At 42.4% G+C, this 23,751-nt stretch overlaps 1 protein-coding gene across 1 annotated transcript in view; it reads left to right on the forward strand.

Moving 5' to 3' along the window:
* The window catches only part of LOC142368723 (uncharacterized), a 93,741-nt gene extending 71,745 nt beyond the window's left edge, over positions 1–21,996 (forward strand). The window contains exon 5 of the mRNA XM_075450911.1: positions 21,157–21,996. Coding sequence (XP_075307026.1) covers positions 21,157–21,716 — 560 coding nt within the window. The 3' untranslated portion in view covers positions 21,717–21,996. The remainder of the gene's footprint in view (positions 1–21,156) is intronic.
* Positions 21,997–23,751: the final 1,755 nt, after the last annotated feature.

The following is a 23,751-nucleotide window of genomic DNA, read 5'->3' on the forward strand; positions in this document are numbered from 1 at the left end:
AAAGTGGATAAAACAAGACACTCAAGTAATTTAATACGTTATGTTACGATGAAGAAAATACATCTTGACATGACATATAGAAAACTTGAAGCCAAGTAGTGTATGTCTGGGCCCAACCTGTAACTCCTGCTGGGCTGGTCTCTTGATCGAGCTCATTTTTTGTTTGTAACTTTGTGACCATGCCCAACTAATGCACGGAGAGTTTACAAAAAAGTTTCATAACGTTACATCCAAACAAATATGCAAACAGTTACTTTACGTTATGCACTAAAAAGTTAACAATTCTTAGGTGTTGATGCTACACACCATTGGTGAAAGTAAACTTTGAAGTCATCGAACTTAGCTTCAAAACGACAACCCAAACCGACATGTAACATTCGGTAATTTGCGTCATTAATGACTTCTACGCCATTCGTTAATGATCACTATTAAAGACTACTATAACTTTTTCTCTCTTTTTTTTTCTCCGTCTCTCTTTCTTTTTCTCTTTCTCTCTTTTTTTTCTCTCTTTTTTCAATTTTTTTTCTCTCTCTCTCTTTCTTTTTCTTTTTCTCTCTCTCTCTCTCTTTTCTCTCTCTCTCTCTTTAGGGACCGAGCAGTGAAACTGCAAGGACCCTATTGTATCTGTAAGGTGTATTGGGGACCGAGCAGTGAAACTGCAAGGACCCTATTGTATCTGTAAGGATTATTATTATTATTAGGGACCGAGCAGTGAAACTGCAAGGACCCTATTGTATTTGTAAGGTTTATTATTTTTATTTTTATTTTATTTTTCTCCACCGTTATTCTTATTCTTTGCAAAAGGTATGCAAAAACTCAGGAAATTTTGCGAGCGCCACCTGCCAGTCGACGACATGAAAGAATCTAACTTCATATTTTTGGGAGTCGCTCATTGACTCTGTAGCACCCCCTACGATGGTTAAAAAAGGTGCCCGCAATGGGGTTAGTTTCGCGGAGGACGACGAAATTCGGTACACTTATTCATCATGCCCAGACGCACAAAAAAGTCTCAGGCCGCCAATGTGCCACGTCCACAGGAAGGCGGCCATTTTGGATGGAAAGTGCGTTTTCGTGCCATTTTTGACCGATTCCACGCCTTGCTTAAGATCGAACTTGTCCTACAGATTTAATGCTACAGACATGAAACTTGGCCAGGTTACTCTTATATTTTTGTAGCGCCCCCTACGAAGCATAAAAATGGTCCCCTTAATAGGATTAGTTTTGCGTGGGACGACGAATTTCAGTACACTCATTCATCAAGCCCAGGCGCACAAAAAAGTCTGATGTCACCATGGTCCCAGGTTCACAGGAAGGCAGCCATTTTGGATGGAAAGTGCCATTTTTGCCCAAATTCATGCCTGCCTAAGATCGAACTTGTCCTACAGATTTAATGCTACAGACTTCAAACTTGGCCAGGTTACTCTTAAGACATGGGGGCGGGGGGATTCATTGGCCGACTTTTTTAAAACTTAAAGGGCGTGGGCGTGGCAACGTCTCAAAGTTTGATGACTCGCTGTCACTCGCCATAAAAAATTAAGTTGCTTATAACTTCCACATACATTATCCAATCTGTCCCAAACTTCATACGGTGATTGCTGGACCCAGCCTGAACTCGTACATATAAAATAGTGACATCCACCTTTAGCGCCAACTACTGTTGGTTGTAAACGTCTTTTTTTTCCCCACACCTCGCATTTGATCAAACTTCTCCTACAGATTTAATGCAAAAACCTTCAAACTTGGCCAGGTTACTCTTAAGACATGGGGGGAAAAAAATAATTGGACAACTTTTTCAAACCTCAAAGGGCGTGGTCGTGGCGACGCCTCAAATTTATGACTCACCATAAAAAATGTAGTCGCTTATAACTCCCACATACATTATCCAATCTGTCCCAAACTCCATACGGTGAATGCTGGACCCAGCCTGAACGCGCACATAGAAAATAGTGACATCCAACTACAGCGCCACCTGCTGGTGGTCGGAAACGTCTTTTTTTTTCAACAACTCGCATTTTGTAAAAACTCCTACAGATTTCATGGTGACAGCTCCAAACTTGGCCAGGTTACTCTTAACACATGTGGGGAAAAATTCATTGAAAAACTTTTCCAAACTCTGAACGGTGTGGGCATGGCCAGGCGGTGAAAATCATGTGATGGCGTTTGTGATTTGAAAGCCTTATCATCATCGCAACGTCATGAAACTTGGCACACACGTCTACCCTGACGACCTCGTACATGTGTAAAGGGTATCGCATGTGGGCGGAGATAAATGGCTCAGTGGCGCCCCCTAGGAATGTTCAAAATCCCTCCGCATTGGGGTTATGATGTGCTCGTACGTACGCAGAGGGTATCGTGCGTGTGGGCAGAGCTGCAGCTCCAGCGTCCAGCGCATGGCCCAACGTACGCACATCCCAATGTACGCACATCTCGGTCCCGCCTACAGCTGCTTGCAGCTTTTTAGTTATTATTCCGTTCTTTCTTTCTTTCTTTCTTTCTTTCTTTCTTTCTTTCTTTCTTTCTTTCTTTCTTTCTTCTTATTCTTTGCAAAAGGTATGCGAAAACTCATGAAATTTTGCGAGCGCCACGTGCCAGTCGACGACATGAAAGAATCTAAACTTTATATTTTTGGGAGTCGCTCATTGACTGTAGCGTGCCCTTCGATGCTTAAAAATGGTCCCCGCATTGGGGTTAGTTTTGCGTGGGACGACGAAATTTGGTACACTCATTCATCATGCCCAGACGCACAAAAAAGTCTCATGCCGCCATGCTCCCACGTTCACAGGAAGGCGGCCATTTTGGATGGAAAGTGAGTTTTTATGCCATTTTTGACCGATTCCACGCCTTGCATAAGATCGAACTTGTCCTACAGATTTAATGCTACAGACTTCAAACTTGGCAAGGTTACTCTTAAGACATGGGGGGAAAAATTCATGGAGAAACTTTTCCAAAACTTAAAGGGCGTGGGCGTGGTGACGCCTCAAAGTTTGATGACTCGCCATCACTTGCCACAAAAACTGAAGTCGCTTATAACTCCCACATACATTATCCAATCTGTCCAAAACTTCATACGGTGAATGCTGGACCCAGCCTGAACGCGTACATATTATCATAGTGACATATTATCATAGTGACATACACCTATAGCGCCACCTGCTGGTGGTTGGAAACGTAATTTCTTTTCCACACCTTGCATTTGATCAAACTCCTCCTACAGATTTAATTCTACAAGCTTCAAACGTAGCCAGGTTACTCTTAAGACATGGGGGGAAAAAATCATGGAGAAACTTTTTCAAACCTCAAAGGGCGTGGCCGTGGCGACGCCTCAAATTTCTGACTCGCCATAAAATATTAAGTTGTTTATAAATTACACATGCATTATCCAATCTGTCCCAAACTTCATACGGCGAATGCTGGACCCAGCCTGAACGCGTACATATTATCATAGTGACATCCATCTATAGCGCCACCTGCTGGTGGTTGGAAATGTCTTTTTTTTCCACACCTCGCATTTGATCGAACTCCTCCTACATATTTAATGCAAAAACCTTCAAACTTGGCCAGGTTGCTCTTAAGGGTATGCAACCGGCATTCCGACAACCCGTCACTCAGACATGATGCCACTGCGACATCCCGCCATACCGACAGTTTGGTACCACCATTCCGACACTTTGATACCATCATTCCGACACTTTGATACCACCATTCCGACACTTTTTTGATACCACCATTCCGACACTTGTTGAGAGCTGTCAGGGTTGGACTGGAAAAAAATCGGCCCTGGCAATTTTCCCCGGGACGAGCCCCCCTCCCCTCCCCAGTATTAATTAGTATCTCCAATCTAATTAAATAAAAATAAAAAACGAGCACAGACCGCTCAGTCAATGGAATGTACCCATAGAAAAAATACACACACATCACACAACCTGACTATCGACTGCATACAAACATGATCAGTAACCTACACAAACCCCGACACATAATGGCTCGGCGGCCAGCAATCGGATAAACCAATGAAGTGAATCAATCCTGTGAAAGAATGAAAACAAGTGAATGAAACCTGCACTCACACATTATGAAGTTAACTCTGCCAGCCCCTCCATAACCTGCTCAGCCAACTCCTTGACGTCGGGTATGGTTGGTAACGTTACGGCGGCTAGCATCAGCAACGAGGCTGCTAGGCTTGCTAAATCGGTAAGCATTAGGCTACTGAAGAAAGCTAGTCTTTTTTAGCTACGTTATAATATCATCTTTCTTCTTGGCTATAACCTTTGTTTACGGCCACTGGCCCTAACCTGACGCCCTAGCTGTCAAATCACCGGAAGTTTTCACCGGAAGTACTCGTGCACACACAAAAGCTCTCTCCAGACATATCTTTCTTTCATTCCGCCCAGATGAAATTTGAAAAAACAAATAGCATCCGTTTTACACTGCCAAATGAAATATTGGCTACACAACGAGCCCCTCATCAGCCCTCATCATCAGTAAATTTCTAAATGGGTGCGATCAGTCTTGCTTGACTTGCGTGTTGGAATGTCTCTCTCTCGGGCATTTGTAGCCGGTGCAGCCCTATTATTGCATGACGAGCTGTCCACACGTGTGGTGCTGAAATTGCGTGTCGGAATGGTGGTATGTTGAAAAGAAAAAATCATACCGCCATTCCGACAAAAGAAAAAATGAAATTCGGAATGACGGGACGTTTCATTTCTTAAAAAAATGTCACCATTCCGACAATTGAACGTCAATGTCGGAATGTCGGTATGTCGGAATGGCAGCATGTACCCGCTCTTAAGACATGGGGGGAAAAAATCATGGAGAAACTTTTTCAAACCTCAAAGGATGTGGCCGTGGCGACGCCTCTAATTTCTGACTTGCCACAAAATATTAAGTTGTTCATAACTTACACATGCATTATCCAATCTGTCCCAAACTTCATACGGTGATTGCTGGACCGAGTCTGAACGCGCACATATAAAATAGTGATATCCACCTACAGCGCCACCTGCTGGTGGTCGGAAACGTCATTTTTTTTCCACACCTCACATTTGATCAAACTACTCCTACATATTTCATGCTACAAGCTTCAAACTTGGCCAGGTTACTCTTAAAGGCCTACAGAAAGCTGGCACTACACCCAATACATAATGATAATACATACACAGAGGAACAATAATGATCATTGGACTCTACACCAAAACATTTCATAAACGCATGAAATTTGCGATTTTGAATTTGCCGCTAGGAAACCTTCCTGGAATTGCAGACTGGGGGCGGGGCTTCCGTGCGACGTCACAAGTGCAATGGTTTTTCCTGGCTGCCGTGTTGCCAATTTAGCGACTTTGTCAGAAGACAGAAGCACTTCAGGACGGCGGCAACCCGGCATACCGTCATTTCCTGTCAAAATGGCAGTTTCAAGCTAGCTACAACGAGGGTAGGTTCACTTCCTGTTTTCCCTATGATAAAAGGCAACGGGTATTTTATTTTGTCAAAATAACCGGAAGTGCGTTGCTCAATGCGGCTAGCTTTAGTAGCGCCAAATTCGTCGGAACAAAATGGTAAACAGCCGGTATTTTGTCAAGTTTTCAACACGTTGGGGATCTAAACGACTACTTTCTCACCTGAAAAGTTTCAAATGTTGCGGGGACAGAGGAAGCAGAGAGACCTGCGGTCGGAACTTGTGTCTGTGCCTCCCTGTCCGCCTGCCTCCTCTCTGGTGAAATCAGCCGGAGCCATCCCGCCGTGTTCAGCTCCCTGCGGTGCGGACACTCAGCGGGAATCCACCTGGCGGAGAGCGGACACACCGCGGGATGGTTGTCCTGAAATCAGCCGGCAGAGCGATCATCAAGAGCCCCGATGTGGACATGATCGCTCTGCCGGCTGATTTCCACACTCTCCGCCAGGTGGATTCCTGTCCGACCGCAGGTCTCTCTGCTTCCTCTGTCCCCGGTGGTGTGAGCTGCTGGTGCTGAGGGCAACACACGCACTTCGTATATCTACTCGCAATAAAAACTGCACTGAACCCAACGTTTTATATTTCCAAGCGACGTCCCGCGGCACACATCGAAATTTGCCGTGAAGAAGCTGTCCAGGTCTGGCAAACTGCTGGCTTCGCTACTGGAACTACTGGTATCAGACATGTTTAATGTTTATTGCACTTGTGACGTCACGCACCTGTCGTCGGTTTGCCAAAATTCGAATCAAAAGTGGTGATAGTTTATTGGGTCTAATCAGGACTATCCAGGGACCTAAAATTATTTTAAAATCATAAAACAATTCCATGGTATATAAGGAATCGATCTGCCATTTCAGTTTTGTGCAAAAAATCACCTTTCTGTAGGCCTTTAAGGTGTTGGGGGAAAATCATGGAGAAACTTTTTCAAAACTTAAAGGGTGTGGGCGTGGCCGTCGCGGTGAAAATCGTGTGATGGTGTTTGTGGTTTGAAAGCCTTATCATCATTGCAAGGTCATGAAACTTGGCACACACGCCCACCCTGACGACCTCGTACGTATGTAAAGGGTATCGTGTGTGGGTGGAGCAAAATTACTCAGTGGCGCCCCCTAGAAATGTTCAAAAACCCCTCCGCATTAGGGTTATTATGTGCTCGTACGTGCGCAGAGGGTATCATGCGTGTGGGCAGAGCTGCGCGACTACGGCGTCCAGGGCATGCCCAACGTGCGCACATCCAACGTACGCCACCTCGGTCCCGCTCACAGCTGCTTTCAGCTTTCTAGTTTCTCTTTTTCTCTCTTTTTTCTCTCTTTTTTCCCTCTCTCTCTCTGTTTTTCTCTCTTTTTTCCCCTATTTTTTCTCTTTTTTCTCTCTCTCTCTCTCTCTCTCTTTTTTCCTCTCTCTTTTTTTCTCTCTCTTTTCCCCCCTCTTTTTTCTCTTTTTTTCTCACTCTCTTTTTTTCTCTCTCTCTCTCTTTCTTTTTCCATCTCTCTCTCTCTTTTTTAACCTCTTTTTGACCTGTTTCTGTATTTAACATGATGGCTTTTATTCTGCATTGTACTTTCTGTCTTTTGATACTAATACCCTTTTGCATATTCTTTCTCCATGTTTCTATGTCTGGAGCACTGTTGTCACTGTTATGTTCACCGTCTCTGTCGTTGTCCTAAATGTTGTCTGTGTGTGTTTGAGCAGACAACTCTTTTAACTGCAACCAAACCTACCTTTGGGTATGAATAAAGTTACCTAACCTAACATAAATGTACCCAATGACAAAGTTTTGTAATTCATAAGTTTGTCATTTCTTGCACTATCAATGACTGATGATGATGATGATGATGTTGTACCAGGGGGCATGGACTCAATCTGTGTCCAATAAAGATGATAAAAGATACATAATAATGTTATGTGCTTCACAAAATCGTAAGTGACTTCTGTGCTGTTAAACTCAAACACTTACCAGTTCTGTCAATGCTCCCACATGCACTTTTAGAGCTATTAAGCCCAAATAAAAGGTTTTATTTCACGCAGCTGTCTTGTTATGTCATCTCTGGTGTTTGTGTGTCATCTCACCTGCACACAAAAACAGCTGCTTCATGTTGATATCAGTCATGATAGGGTCTACATGTGTGTGTATGTATATAAATATATATATAAATATATACATACACACTACATTATGGTGATCAATAGCATTACATTTTCAGAAATAGTTATTTTTCTAATCGAACAAACTATTTATAAGAATACATTAGATTTGACTTTTTTTTATTTTTATTGATCATTATGTTTCTTTTGTTCCATAGGAGTATTATGTAGGGTGTAAAGTTGGTGTAGAGTCCCAGTCATCCAGCTCATGGTGATCCCCAGAGCTTGAACAAGGACAGCTGTATTTGTTCTGGAAGACGTTTCATCTCTCATCTGAAAGGCTTCTTCAGTCCTAAACTACATGGTGGAGAGTATCAGCCGAATAGCAGACAGTCAACCTGACCAGCATCCGTGTTATTTCAGTCATTCTCACCTTTTCATGGTCTACAAGATTATTTATCTTTTTAAATGTCTTCAAGATCCAAGAAGAAGTCCAGCTGCCCTTGTAAACCCCAATAAAGTTATGCTCATGTATTCATTTCGAGTTCGGCAGAACTTGCAGAAAGACTAACTGTTAATTCATTTCAACTGAAGTCATAATGTTGAAAATATTAGTTCTTTATCTCTTTTCATTTCCATGAATACTTCCTGCAGCTCTATTTATTTTGCCGTAAAACAGGCGGAACGTTAAACTGGTCCGTTTCCTCTGCAGGAACTCCACCCTGTGACCCCGGAAGCAAACACCGCAGCCGGCCGCCAGTTTTCTCTGTGTGGGACTCAGCTGCTGGACGGTGTGTTAGCGTGTCTGAGCTGAATATCTGAGTGTGAGCAGCAACAATGTCTTCAGTTCAGCATCTGAGAGAGTTTATCAGCCAGCGACTAACTGCTGCCGCCGAAGAAATATTCTCAGAGTTTGAGAAAACCATCGTCCAGTACGAGGAAGAGATCGGCCGTCAGCGCAGACTGCTGGATATCAGCTGGAAACCGCAAATAAAACTCCACAGAGTGGGTAAGTAAGGCTGTGTGGAGGAACAGGGCTGCAGCTCTGAGCTCCGCTCCGGTTCTGTTGGCCTTTAACGGGCCTCATCCTCAATCCACTTTCTGTTAGCCTGAACGGCTTTTACGTCCTCCGCTCGAGGCCTGCCGTGATAATCACGAGCATTTAAAAAAAATCAACATTGAGATCGCGATTATTCATAAATTTAATTGAAAAACGAAGTTTTTATTCCACTTCTCTGTACGGATGCGGTCTCCACGCATAGCTCATTTTACGGACCTGTGGTCCAGCAGAAGCAAGCAGCCGGACATCTGACGGTGTGACACATCCGGCTGCAACTGCATCTTAAAGCTCCAGTTTTCTTTCAGTTTTTTCTTTACACAATCTGATGGAGCTCCTGCTACCTTGTATGGTCCCGTCCACAGAGGAGAGGACTAGTTACGTTAGTTGGCTTTATTCAGTTGTTTCTCATATTCACACCAGTGTTCATGCTGTGGTAAAACAGGGTAAGGACAGGGCATCTTGTCCCTGTCCAGGCTTCATGTGGGACAACCTGACAGCATTCATGGTGGCATCTGGAGTAAATCTCCGGTTAAATAACAACATAGGGAGAGCTTCAGCCCAAGTTAACTGTGTGTCTGCATAGATTTTGTTGGGCTCTCACCAAGCTGCTCTCTGCTCACTGTTTTTAAATGCGCCAGAGAAACAAACCTTGACTTGTCTTGTGATGACTCAGCCTCACTGCAGCTGCGCTTTTGTTCATCTCCTAATACCCGAACTTATTTAAACCTCTATAAAGCACTTTGCTGCTTTATTAAGAGGGCATATTAATTGTTTCATAGATCTGCTGCAGTTAAATAGTTAAATGATTGAGTTAAATAGTCAAATGGTTTAATGAGTTTAAATCTAAATATTGATGATAACTATTAACTCAGAATTTGTGAAAAGAGGCAGAGGAGAATTATTTAGAGCAGCTCATTTTTTTAAAGTCAAGTTAATATCTCCCAATAAGAATAAAGGCTAACCTTTAATACTTTAAGATGATAACAAATTGTTTGACGTCTGACTGCCTGGCCGTGCTATTCAATCCTGATAGTTTAACCTCTGTCATATGGTCTGTCTGATCTCAGTCCTGCTTCAGCTGGAAATCATAAAGTTTCAATTTGTAGAACATTTTTTCAGATGGTTTTCCAATTAAAGGAGCAAATATCCTAAACGCTCTGCTTGTGTGTTTGATTTTAGCTCTTTAAGAGAGCTGTTAAATCTTATTTCAGCAACAATTTGTATGAATGTCTTGTTTCAAACACTGTGTTCGTCCTGGATTTATTTTGGACATTTTATTGTTTCTTATCTCATCACTGCGATTTTTGCATTGTAAAGCTGTTTTCAGTTTATCTAAATCAAATCAAATTTATTTGTAGCACATTCCATGTACAAAACAATTCAAAGTGCTTCACATAAAATAAAAGCATAGCTGCCAACATACACGATTTTGGCGTAGCAGATACGATTTCCAGGCCCTAATTACGCCGCTACGCTTGACTTGAATATCCTACGCATTACCCAACAAAGATGCACAGGCACCCTGAGGGGTTTTACCTTTACCCATTGAAATACAATATTTAATGTATATGTATATATATATATATATTATTGCGGCGTATAAACTTAAAAACCAATACAAACGCCGCGGCCGGCTAAGACATGGGGTTTTACTACTGAAGACGCGTCACGCAGATCTATTGCACGAATGGTGTTGTTTATTGCTCCATCTCACAAGCTTGTACGTAAAAGACAGACACTTACTTCTTTTTGATGCATTTCACGAGCTGTGCAAGGATGCCTCTGACAGTGCAGTTAATATTATGCTTACGTTTATGGTTACGGTCAACAAAAAGTTTTTCCCCAAGCTCACCCAGCCGCCATGATCCAAGCTCATCCCTCACCTGCTCATTTAAAGGAAAAACACACCCAAAGTGCCACCCACAGACACCGGCGACAGCCTCCTGCTGACGTCATGAATGTGCAAACAAAAAATAGAATAATACAAAATAAAACAACTCAAAATCAATGTATGGCTCCTACATATATATATATATATATATATATATATATATATATATATATATATATATATATGTGCAGAAAGGTCACCAAGACAAGAAGAAAAGTGGGTGTGGTTTAACACGCTGCACGCCACAGCTGGATCTTATCGTATGTGCTGACAGTTGCAGAGTCCATGAGTCGGACCAGAATGGAGCTGAACCAGGAGCAGAACCAGGAGCAGAACCAGGAGCAGAACCAGGAGCTGAACCAGGAGCAGAACCAAGAACTGAAACAGGAGCAGAACCAGGAGCAGAACCAGGAGCAGAGCCGGCTCATCCTCTGGGTCCACCGGGCCACAGGTCTGTGTGGAGGAGGTTTTTATTTTATTTCTTATTTATTTGGTTAGGACTCTGCACATTAATCAACATATCAGCAAAGCATCCATGTAAATATGCCGGAGTTAGCACAGTTGCTAAATTTCATCCGTTGTCCTCAGGCAGGTATCATAAACACATACAGACAATACACCATGACAAAAAACTAAAGAACAAACAAACAGAAAATATTTAGAAAGATTCACATCAAAGTTAAAGGGATAGTTTGCCTCTTTTGACATGAAGCTGTGTAACATTCCATATCAGCAACATCATTTCTGAACATCTTCTTACCCCCTGCTGCGTCCTGTGAGCAGAGTTCCAGCCTCGTTTTGGTGTTGATGAAAGTAGTCCGGCTAGTTTGCTAAGGTCCCGAAAATAAAGCGTTTTGCTTCTCAAAACAATATGCGTTCAAAAGAGTAATACATTTGCATCACAAAATCCTCCGTCCAGAAAAAGTCAGAGCTCACATCACTTGGCCCTATTTTCTCTCCCTTCGTATCACTGCCTGCTGTGTAAACCGTGCAGACCGAAGTGCAGACCGAAGTGCAGACCGAACACTCCGTAGCAGCTGTCGCTAGGTGGCTGTTAGCATTGATATGAAGGGAGGCAGAAATAGCGGACGTCATTGAGGGATACTCCATCATACTTAGCTGCCTTCCCTCTAATTTTTCATGTGTCTGGGCAAACACACCAGCTCCCTGAGCACACTGAGGAGCACTGTGAGCAGCATCAGATGTGCACGCTGTGGCCACACACCTGTATCACACCTGTTCAACACCTTGGATCATAGCCAGTTACATGGCTTATTAAAAGAATCAAATCACAGCAGCAATTTTCATTAGTTTACTTTTAATATAAGCGATTTGGCCCTCTTAAAATGAAAAAGACAAAAATCTTGTTGTTCATGAGATGTGTTATCTGTCTCTGTCTCTACGAAGCTGACAACGTCGTCAAGTTTTGGAAGATGTTCTTCTTTTGGAATTTCATAGTTCTTATTTAACCATTTGGCCCTGAGGTCTGATGGTAGCTTGCCAATGATCTCAACCAATGTGCGGCGACCACTGAGCTCTTCCTCACACTTCATGGCAGCAAGCGTATCCTCACAGCCTCTCAGTTGGTCTGCAAAGTCTCTGAGTTGCACATTGTCTCTTATCTCCTTAAAGTTAAAACCCTTTCCTACCTAAGCTTTTGAGATGGAATGAGGATTTCTGAATCTGGTTCTTAGTCGCTCAAGTGCCTCCTTGCTACCCACACTAGGATTGGGGTTGAATAAGCAGTGACTTATGGCCTCTCGAGCCTTTCCTTCGGTGTACTGGTGTAGACGAGTTAACCATTGTTAGGGCTCCAGACTAACTTTTTGCACTGGTTGCACTGGTGCGCCCTAACTTTTTTTCTTAGGTGCACCAGCACAAAAGTTAAGTGCACCCAAATTTTCAAACGCATTGCATTTAACGCCGCAGTTTTACAGGTTCACTTTATTTATTTTAAAATCGCTGTCCATATCTGTCTATTAACTAGCAATCTGGTCAAGATAAAGTTCTTTATTTGAAGCACAATTCTACAAACTTACTGAACTTAACTTACTGAAAAAGTGCTTCACTAGCCTGCAATTTAAACTTAAAACATCTCAAGATAAATTAAATAAAAAGAAAATCTAAATTAAAATTGATTGGATTGAAGTGTTTTAAGGGCTTCAAACTGAACATCTCAATGTCTTATGGACTATCCTCCATTACAGTCACATGCCCCTCGGATGGCCAACTCCTGTAGTTGGGTTAAATCAGTATATTCACCGGTCTTCCTCTCCTCAAGATACGGCCGTACACAATGACGCATTCCTGAACGATCAGTAATGCCATGTACTCACTGTTCGCAATTAGCACAGATGTCTTTTTTTTCCAGTGTATCTGTGTTGACTCCTATCAATTTTGCGCACGCGACATCATTGCTGTACGTCGGGTTTATGTTCAAGCCATTTTTCTTCTGAAGAATTATTTCGGACTTGAACTTAGTGAAGGGAACTTTTGCAATATGGTCGTCAACGTTAAACTTGATTATCATCGCATGTTTGCTGCTGCCTGCCACTGAAAGGCAGCGGGGAGAGGGGACACTGAGCAGGTGATGCGTTTCATAGATGCATTGTGCTTTTTCAGCGTTTCAATTCGAAATGTATTAGAACCAGTCACAAATGCACTATTGCCACACTTTACAGTAAATGCAGTGCATTAATCGGCTTTTATCGGCTTTACTGTATTTTAGCCAGGTAAACTGGTCAAGCCACTCTCTTAGAAATGTATACACTTTACCCCTTTTAATTTCAGTTGGTTCTGGCTCGGAGTTGATCGTATGTGGCTCATTATCTGATGCTAGCTCCGGATGCTAGCTCCGGATGCTAGCTCTGGACCAGGGCCTGACATAACGTGGGAGGTTGATGGCTCCGTGTCAGAGCATTGGTTGTGGTTATTTTCGGACGTATCAGGCCTTAACTTAACCAAAAAGTTGTCAATCGTTATTTTCATCTTATCACCTGCGGCTACAACCACTGTTTATCTGACGAGCCGAGGTTCACCTCTCTGTCTGACAAGCAAGCACGTGTTCAAACGTACACGTACACGGGCCAGTCAGAGGGGGGTCCCGCCCTTCACTATCTCTGATTGGTTTAGACCACGATATGGGTCTAACGTGTGTCTGTTGTTGAACCACAGGGAGACTTTCAGAGTCGCGTAGACTTTTTTTTTTTTTCTCCTCGAACGGGTGGTTGCACTTGTGCAACCTGAGATTTTTTTTAGGCGCACCATTGAGAAAATAGGTCGCATGTGCGACCAAATTGGACGCACTCTGGAGCCCTGATTGTGGTGAAAAGCCTCATGAACTTCCAATACTGGAGGGGGGTCTCCATCAAACTTGACCATATCCCTTGGTGGGAGCCTAAGAGAGTCTACTTGGACTTGATACTGCTGCCTTGAAAACTCTAGCAATTGTGATATTGAATCCCTAGATATTGGTGAAAGTGACGGTTTTTGTCATTGCAGGGATCCTGCCAGCTCTCGGTGTAGAATAGAAATCTGCAGTCAGGGCTTGCTTCTTTTGTTCATTGTGTAGCATCTGTGCATCTAGCTCGGCCTTGTGATGCATTCGCAGGAGTTCCAGTTCAAACTCCTCTTTGTTGCGTTGAAGCAGCACTTCAAAGTTTTCCTGTTCCCTCTTTCGCAGAGCTTGTAGCATCTCTAGCTCTCCTGACACAGAATTTTCATCATTTGTGTCGGCTTGAGGTTCATTGACTAAATCATTTTGGTTTGTGACGTCTAACTCTTCATCAACATCTGGATGATCGTCAGCTCCATCTTTCACTTCATGCAGCCAGGCTAGAGCCTCATGACGCACATCATGAACGCTCATCAAGATAAGCTTTTCATAGGCATCAAACTCTTCTTTGTCAATGTCATCAGTGAGTCTCTCATGATAACATCTGTGTGCTTCTTGAAGTTGTTTGAGGGCTAGGTCGAGGCTTTCCAATGCTGCTTTCAACTCTTCAGGTTTGTTTTCTCGGATTTTTACATTCACAGCCATTATCATCTTGTTTACAGCTGCTTTAGCTTGTCCTCGCCTCCTTGTAATAATAAAATCCCTCAGCTGCAAGTACTGGAAGAAAGGAGACCGCGGCAGATCATATTTTTCTTTTAGTTGTGTGAAACTGGCGACGACGCCATCTATGTACAAGTGCTCCAGTTTTTGGATGCCTTTGGCATGCCAAATTTTAAAGACTGAAGAATGACTAGAATCAGAATCACCTTTAATGTCATTATAATTTACATTACAATGAAATTTGGTTGCAACTCCAAAGGTGCTTATAAAACAATCAGAAATGAAAACAAAACTATGTTAAAAATAAATTTAAATATATTTAAATAAAATGAAGGCACAGTATGAAATCTAAAATAATATATGGTAGTGAATGGAACAGAGTTATTTAAACTAATAAAATATTGCACATTTTTCCGGATTTACACATATTGCATGGTATATATTGCACATGAAGTTATTGCACAGTTCTCATTATTGCCTGTGGTGATGAATGAACTGTAAAAATGTAGTATCTATTTATTTTTATTGTTCAGTAAAGTGATGGCTCTTGGATAGAAGCTGTCCCTGAGCTTATTTGTCCCGGACTTGTGTGACCTGTAACGTCGTCCAGACGGTAGCAGGTCAAACAGGTCATATCTGGGGTGGGATGTGTCTTTTATGATACTGTCCGCTCTGCTGAGGTAGCGAGAAGTGGCAATGTCCTCCAGACTGGGCAGGGAGCAGCCACTGATCCGCTGGGCTGTGTTGATCACCCTTTGTAACGCTTTCCTAGAGATGGGGGATAAGGGGATACAAAAAAGCGGGGAGAAGAGAGAGATGCTCTGCAGACCAAAGGAAAGTTTAAATTGTTTCAAAATTCTTAAAGAATGCCACACAACAACATTATGTTTGGGGATTGAAACTGGGAGTGGAAGTGATGCCCCAAAGAGCGCAGAGAGGGAGTGAGGGCGACAAAGGGAGGCCTCAATAAATACCCATGCAGTTTGCACTGTCAGGAGATAAAAGCCAGAAAGACATGTTGGTCAAGTTCGATGCCCAGTAGTATAATTGGAAATTAGGGGCAGAAAGGCCCCCAAGTTGCTTAGGTCTCTCAAGGAACTCTGTACATATGCGTGCATGTTTACCCGCCCAGATGAAGTCAGAAATTAGACGTTGTAAGGATTTAAAGAATGAGTGAGTAATAAAAATTGGGAGACACTGAAATAAATAAATTTAGGAAGAATGTTCATCTTCACTGAATTAAGTTTGCCAACCAAAGAAAGAGGAAGAACTGTCCAATGTGCAAAGTCTGCCTTGCAGCGCTCAAGAAGAGAAACAAAGTTGGCTTGAAATAGTTTTGAGTATGTCCGAGTGATAGTCACACCAAGATATTTGAAGGAGTCCTTCACAATCTTAAATGGTATGTCAATTTTCAGAGGGGGGGAATGTTATGGGAAAATATTCACTCTTATGCCAATTAAGTTTGTACCCTGAGATGGCCCCGAAAGTAGCGAGCAGAGATAAGACGCGAGGGAGAGTGGTATCAGGATTGGAGATAAAGAAGAGGAGGTCATCCGCGTAAAGGGAAACCTTATGTGTTTGACCGCCCCGAATAATTCCCTCTATCCTATCATCCTGTCTCAAAGCTATGGCAAGAGGCTCAATAGCGATTAAAAACAAGAAGGGACTTAAGGGGCACCCTTGTCTGGTGCCTCTACCAAGATGGAAATGATCGGACACTTGATTGTTAGTAAGAATAGAAGCCATGGGTGATGCATATAAAATGTATCATCAAGAAATGAAATTTTGACCGAAACCGAACCTCTCTAAAGCAAAGAAAAGGTAATCCCACTCAACGCGGTCAAAAGCCTTTTCCGTGTCGAGTGAAACCACAGTCTCTGCACCCATATGTTGAGAGGGAGTATGCAAGATATTGAGCAGTCGACGTACATTAAAGAAAGACTGTCTCCCGCGGATAAAGCCAGTTTGATCCTTAGAAATGATGGAGGGAAGAATCATCTCCAGTCGAAGACCTAGGGCTTTAGCCAGAATCTTAATGTCCTGATTAAGGAGGCTTATAGGACGAAAAGAAGAGCAGCACTGGGATCCTTGTCCTTTTTCAAGAGGAGTGAAATAGTGGCATGATACAAAGTCCGCGGAAGAGTTTTTGATTGAAAAGATTCAGTATACATCGCATGCAAAAGGGGCACTAGTTTGTCTGAAATTTTTTTATAAAAGTTGGCTGGAAAGCCATCCGGCCCTGCCGCTTACCTGCTTTGCATTGAAGCGATATATTTTTTTATAAATTCAGGGGTGATAGTTTCTTCAAGAAGCAAAACATCCTCAGGACTTACTTTGGGAATATCCAGATTACTGAAAAAATTATTAAATTGTTCTGGGTCAAGCTGAGATTCAGATGTATAAAGACTTGAATAAAATTTCTTGAACTCATTGTTGATGAGTTTGTGATCGGAGGTGACAGAGCTAGTCTTTATAGAAGAAATGGTGCGAGAGGCAGCTTTTTGGCGAAGCTGATGGGCTAAAAGTCTAGTAGGTCTATCCCCGTCTTTGTACAATTTTTGGCGAGATTTAAGTAATGATTCTTCTGCACGCTGAGTTGTTAGGTCAAACTCTGTTTGTAAAGTGATCCTATCTTTAAGGAGCTCGGGAGTAGGGTTTACCGCATATTGCTAATCTAGACGGAGAATGGAGGAAGTGAGGTCAGAGATTCTGCTTTTGCGACGTTTATTTACATGAGCTGTGTAAGAAATAATCTGTCCCCGCAGAAAAGTCTTCAAAGCTTCCCAGCGAATAGATGAAGAGGTATCAGCCACAGCATTGGTCAAAAGAAATGTGTCAATTTGGTTAGAGACGTACGTGACAAACTCAGGATTGGAGAGGAGAAGAGGATTAAAGCGCCATGACCTATTCGGGGGTCTTTCCTGTAAAGCGAGCTCAAGTTTGAGTGGTGAGTGGTCTGAAACAACAATACCTTGGTAATCATAGGCTGCAACAGAACCCAGTAAAAAAAGAGTCAAAGAAATAATCAATCCGTGAAAACGAATTATGCACAGAAGAAAAGAAAGAATAGGATCTGGAGTTAGGGAATCTAAAACGCCAAGGGTCCACATAGTTGTAGGTCTCCAAGAATGATTTAACTACCTTATTTTGAGGCAATATATGGTTTATTGGAGGAACGATCACAAGTAGGGTCTAGAACTAAAATGAAATCACCACCAAGGATTAGATGATGCGTGTCTAAATTTGGTATAGAACTAAAGAGGTTATTAAAAAAAATGTACATCATCCCAGTTAGGACCATAGCAAGGGCTGTATTATACAGGGTACCAAAGACCATCACATAGCGACCATTAGGGTCTGAAATGGAGCTGGATACAGAAAAGGGAACATCTTTATGGATGAGAATTGCAGTACCATCTGCCCCACCCACCCCTTTCTGATCCTTTGGGGAGAAAGTGAAGAAAAGGGTTGGGACTTTTTACCTGTGTATTTTCAAAATGCAGCTTCGCTGGACTCAAAATCCAGGATCTCCTACCCTACCTTTAATTGTGCTGTTGAAACTTCAAAGGACTGGCAGGGCCACTAATAGCCTCGTTTCTATGGTAATTAATCTCCCTCATTCAACTGACAGTTAAGCTGCCCCAGCTGCTGCTACACTAATTATATGAGACTCAGGCTTCTCAGAGCCAAAAAACCTCTACAAACAGATGCTTCCCATTCGGAAACCATAAGAGCTACGGAAAAAATTCTCGCAGAATAAGCGAGGGACGCCTTTGGACTTCAATATTCCCGCGTTTCAGATCTGTAGCACATTCACAGTGAAAGCATGGATGAGAGAAAGAAGGGCTGTAGGAGCTGCTGAGATTCTGAGAATTGGATGAATTAAAATGGGGATTTGAGGTCTTTGAGCCCCGACATCACTTTGCTCTGAGGGGCTCTGAGAGCAAACGGTCAGCCCTAGATGAAATATATCAAATCATGAAAAATATCTTCAATAAAAGTAATAGCCCGCGAAAACTCATCGAGCCGGTCGTTTTGATATATATATTGTTGGGATGTGCGGGTAAAAAACAGTTTTGGAGCCAATAGGACACTGGCACCGTGGCTCCTGAGAGAATTGCAGCAGCTTCTTGAATTGAATTGGCATGACAGTATAATACAGTGTCGTCAGCATATGGTTGCATCTTTATATTTCTACAGACATTTGGTAAGTTATGGACATTTAGGCTGAATGAAACGGGAACCAATATTGAGCTCTGTGGTACTCCAGCAGAAGAAGTGAGGTATGAAGATGGCGAATCACCAATTTGAACTGCCTGTTTCCTGTGCGACAGGTATGATTTCATCCAGCAGAGGGCACTATTTGAAAAGTTAAAATGAGCAGATTTAGCAATAAGCACATCATGATTAATGGTGTCAAAAGCACGCTTTAAATCAAGAAATACAGCAGCAACAAAGCCACCCTGATCCAACAAGCTCTTTAAGTTTTCTAGGAAATAACAGGTAGCTGTCTCTGCTGAATGGAATTTCCGAAATCCAAACTGCATTGGATGAAGAGTGGCATGGCCATTATTTCAGTGTTTAGTCAGTTCTGTGGTAACCCATTTCTCCGCTACTTTGGAAATTCTAGGTAAAATACTTATGGGTAGATAGATTTTGTCGGCCTGAAAGACGGGGGTGACCCGAGCAATCTTCCATGTTGATGGTACCGTTCCTGTTTTATGGATAGATTTACAAGATGTGCAACTGGGTCAGCAAGAGCCTGTTTATTGGTCTTTAAAAGGTCACTAGTAAGACCAAATGAATCTTTGGCCTTTTTAGAGATGAAATATGTGAGCATTTATAGGGCTTCGCAAGTTCCTCAACTGAGCCAATGAAAAATCTATTGATAACTCACAGTAATCTCCAGATTGTCAGTTAGCTCATCATTTACCTGGAGCTGTAGATCACTAAGATGGGGAGATAACTCATTTAGATTGTTCCATATTAGCTTTTAATCACCATTTGCCCCATTTATGGCCTCAATATAGAATCTGCTTTCACCTTACGGGTTATCCTTAAGACTTTATTTTTATGCCTGCCAAATTTTTCTTCCCAAATATGCGTCTTAAAAGTGACTTTAGCATAGGGCTGCGGACTGAAAAACACAATGGGACTACAGCCTGAAGTCTTACCCATTCCCACTTCAAATGTGACCGTAATACAACAAAAAATTTGTATTTTGCACAGTTTTTTCCAAGGATAGTACCTTGGAAAAAAGCTTTACTGATGAGAATGCTGCTGAGTGATAACGCTGAGTCACAATTTCCTTCGGTAACAATAAACTATCTAACTGTCTATCTATGAGTACAATAATATTAAATAAGATAACAATAAAATGTAAATCATACTTACTTGTCAAGAGTACCCTCGTTTCCCTCGTCAGAAAATGCTTCTTCTTCTTCATAGTCATTGAACGACACATCACTGTCTTCCTCTGACACACACTCGTCAGAAACATCACTGTCTCGCCGTAGACAAACCTCCAAGGCTTCCTCCATAGTGTATTTAGTTTTCCAAGTCCGTTTAGCCATTTTGTAGACACAAGAAGACGAATAACTGCAGAATTTAGAATTACGCACAGCGATGCGTAATTTGCAACTCCTGAAATCAGCGACTACTTGCACAGGAAATGTTTGCGCACACCTGTGGCTGTTTATGGGAGAAATCTCACTCATCGCGCGTCATGCCGTTTTTTTTCAGAATGTCATTTGCTATTCAATCCGCCACTCCAAAGTAAACTGGTTCGAGCCGCACACGAAACAAGTAGTGCAGATACTTTTGACGCATCAGTGAGTAACTGAGTATTGTGCCCCAGCAGACAGGGTAAACGGTCATCTATTGGAACAACTAAGATGTCATTCAAAAGCTAAAAGACCAGAGCTGTTTCGGTATGACGTTGGGGCTAATACACGCATGCTAACTCAAGTAATGATCAAGAATTTTCGGAAAAATATGCTTCCGACAGAAATTCTGAAAGTTAACCGCCGCAGACTTTGTGTCTTTGTGGGTGAAATACTTGTTGTAGACTTACTATTTTACTGGAGTACATTAATTGGACCCTTGCCAACGTGACAGGACCGTTTTTATTGAAATTGTATCTTTTTTTAGAATACTGTGAGGCTTTATAGGTGACTTTGATACTTTTATGTTTTTGCGACTGGTTTTACATGAGTGTTAACTGCGTCCACAGTTCTGATTTTATCCTGGATACATCATTGGAATCACAAGACCCTTAGCTTTCCAACGGTATATAACATATGTAGGTACATATAAAGGCGGGCTGAGGAAAACCCCGGATTTGCGCTGAAGTGTGCAACGTCCCGCCGGCAGAGCACAGTGCTGATAGCTGAGGGCACTTATAAACGCACCCTCAGCGTTAACGTTTGATCTGAGATATTGAGACCTGTGTGGCTCGGTCCGTCCAGGTCCAGGTAGAATATGTTTGTTAGCGTAGGTTAGCTTAAAGAAATATTTTGTATGAACTTCAAAAGGATCTAAGTCTTCTTCCTTTCTTGCATTGCAGAAACGTAGAGCCCAAGAGGGATCCGGATGGCACTGCTGTAAGGACTGTGGGAAAGTTATCAAACGATCAAATCTGAGGTATCATCAGAGGCTTCATACTGGAGAGAAGCCATACAGCTGTGACCAGTGTGGGGCAGCTTTCACTGCATTATCTACTCTGAAGACACACCGACGTATTCACTCAGGAGAGAAACCTTTCATCTGTGGTCAGTGTGGGGCAGCTTTCACTCAATTATCTCATCTAAAGACACACCAACGTATTCACTCAGGAGAGAAGCCTTTCAGCTGTGGTCAGTGTGGGGCAGCTTTCAATGAATTAGGTCATCTAAAGACACACCAACGTATACACACAGGAGAGAAGCCATACAGCTGTGGTCAGTGTGGGGCAGCTTTCACTCACTTATCTAGTCTAAAGACACACCAACGTATTCACTCAGGAGAGAAGCCATACAGCTGTGGTCAGTGTGGGGCAGCTTTCACTAGATTATCTCATCTAAAGAGACACCAACGTATTCACTCAGGACAGAAACGTTTAATCTGTGGTCAGTGTGGGGCAGCTTTCACTAGATTAGATAATCTAAAGAAACACCAACGTATTCACACTGCAGAGAAATGATTGGCTTAAATCAACAACAGTTTTTACGGCAGATAAGCAAACATTCACCTGGGAGCAGCAACAGGAACTTCCAATCAGAAGCCATGCCTTTGTTCATATTAAAAATCTTCTTTGTGGATTACCACCTTCTCTTGTCAGGACTTTCGTTCTGAATGTTCTGTGGGGAGCACATGTTTGAAGAACCATTGAAAGTGCTTTATAATTTGTTGGGATTGCTTTAACTGAGGACGGATCTCCCGACATTCAAGACAAACATGGCATCAATGGTGAGTTGATGGACAGAACAAAATGCAGTCTGTTTGAAAGTAGAAACATGTTTATTCTTTTATACTGAACATATTTGTTTTGTTTAAAGTTAAGATCCACAAAGTAGCTTTGCACCAGCTGTGGGTATTTATGTAAACATCTGAAGAAGCAATATATCATTTCAGTTTGATGTGAAGTCGAGCTTTACCCTCGTCTGTATTTCATTGTTCTGCATTTCATTAAAGGTCAGATGTTAACTTTTCTCATGCTTTTCATGTTCTTGCTACACAGATATTTCTGAAGAAAATGTGTGTTTGGTTACGAGGGAAAGTTGACCCTTATCATCTTCCCCAAAGACCCAGAAATCTTTAACGCAGTCTGAAAAAGGTTTGGAGTTGTTCCCTGTACTTCCCAGACAGCTGTATGATGCTCATGACTAAAGCTGAAAGTTAAGGCTGTTCCAACACTAAAAGGGCACGAGGCTCAACTTCAAGCTGTGAAACTCTTTCAAATGTCTGTTGTGTTGGAATCAGATGTGTGAACGGATTTTAGTCCAAACGTCATGGCTGCACTGAGGGAAAAGGCAGCTAAGCAGGCTAACGGTACTTTGAATTGAACCGTTTAACACGAGAAAACTGAACTGATCTGTATGTTGCTTCTACAACTGCTCAGTTACTTACACAATCAGGTACTGAGCAGATTTACCAAACAGACATTCTGCTGTAATCTCAGATGCTCTCAGTCGCGCTGCTCACGTTGTTTTAGTCCACAACTCTTCTTCTTCTTCTTCTGCCCCGACGGCTACACAACTTACCCAGAACACCTGGTGGCAGAGTGTGCACACGACACCCTTATACTTTATTGGATTGTATCTACAAACTCAAACGCTGATCATTTAAACCTGCTTCAGGCTGTTTCTGTTCCCTTTAGTTTTAAGCTGACGGGTGTTTGGCGTACCCTGAGCATTTCAGTGGAAAATGTTCAGCACAGACTTGGAGTTGTATTGTGTTCTTGTGGTAACTACGTCCCCACAGCTATTATGTCCTTAAGAGTTTCTTAGAAAGCGCTTTCTGCCGCTCACAGTGGGAGAATTTCACTGACAAATCCCACTTTGGCCTAAAGATGTGATCAGCGGTGACTTTTGTGTGTTAGCGACTGGCGCTACGGTCCTGGCTGAACAGGAAGTAGCCACCAGAAATGCAAGACAGTCGCTGTAGCCACTGAATGTTACGCAAGACTGTCAGACAGAGACTGCAGACAGAGCGGTAACAGGAAAGCAGGAGGATCACAGAGCTGGTTAACAACAGATGCTGTAATCCTGGACATGTCGCTGAGAAGGAGCGTCTCTGCATCCCAGATGTTGAACTGCTGGCTGTGAGTTTTTGTCCATGTTGTTTGCTGACAGAGTTCACCTGAGTTACCTGCTGACGCTGTGTGTGACATTATCAGCTGAGCTGTTGCTAAGCTACAGAAACAACAGCCCAGCCCACTGATGGAGACCTCTGAAGGTTTCTACCACACCTTCCTCTCTGCTACACTTCAGCTGATTACATTTTATTTAGTTCTCTGTAACAGCAGCTGATCTTTAATAATAACTAATCCTGCAGGGATATAATTTACCTTCAGGGATTAATGAGTATTGTTGAGTTGAATTCAACTGAACTCATTTACAAAACTGATTTTGTTTGATTCATTGAAATGTTGATAAAACTTTAGCATAAAATCACATTCACCTAGTTAATGATAAAGTTTCCCGTCTCATGGCCTCCCCGTCCCAACGAGATGCTGT

The sequence above is a fragment of the Odontesthes bonariensis genome, chromosome 19 (assembly GCF_027942865.1).
Source record: "Odontesthes bonariensis isolate fOdoBon6 chromosome 19, fOdoBon6.hap1, whole genome shotgun sequence".
NCBI classification, from domain to species: Eukaryota; Metazoa; Chordata; class Actinopteri; order Atheriniformes; family Atherinopsidae; genus Odontesthes; species Odontesthes bonariensis.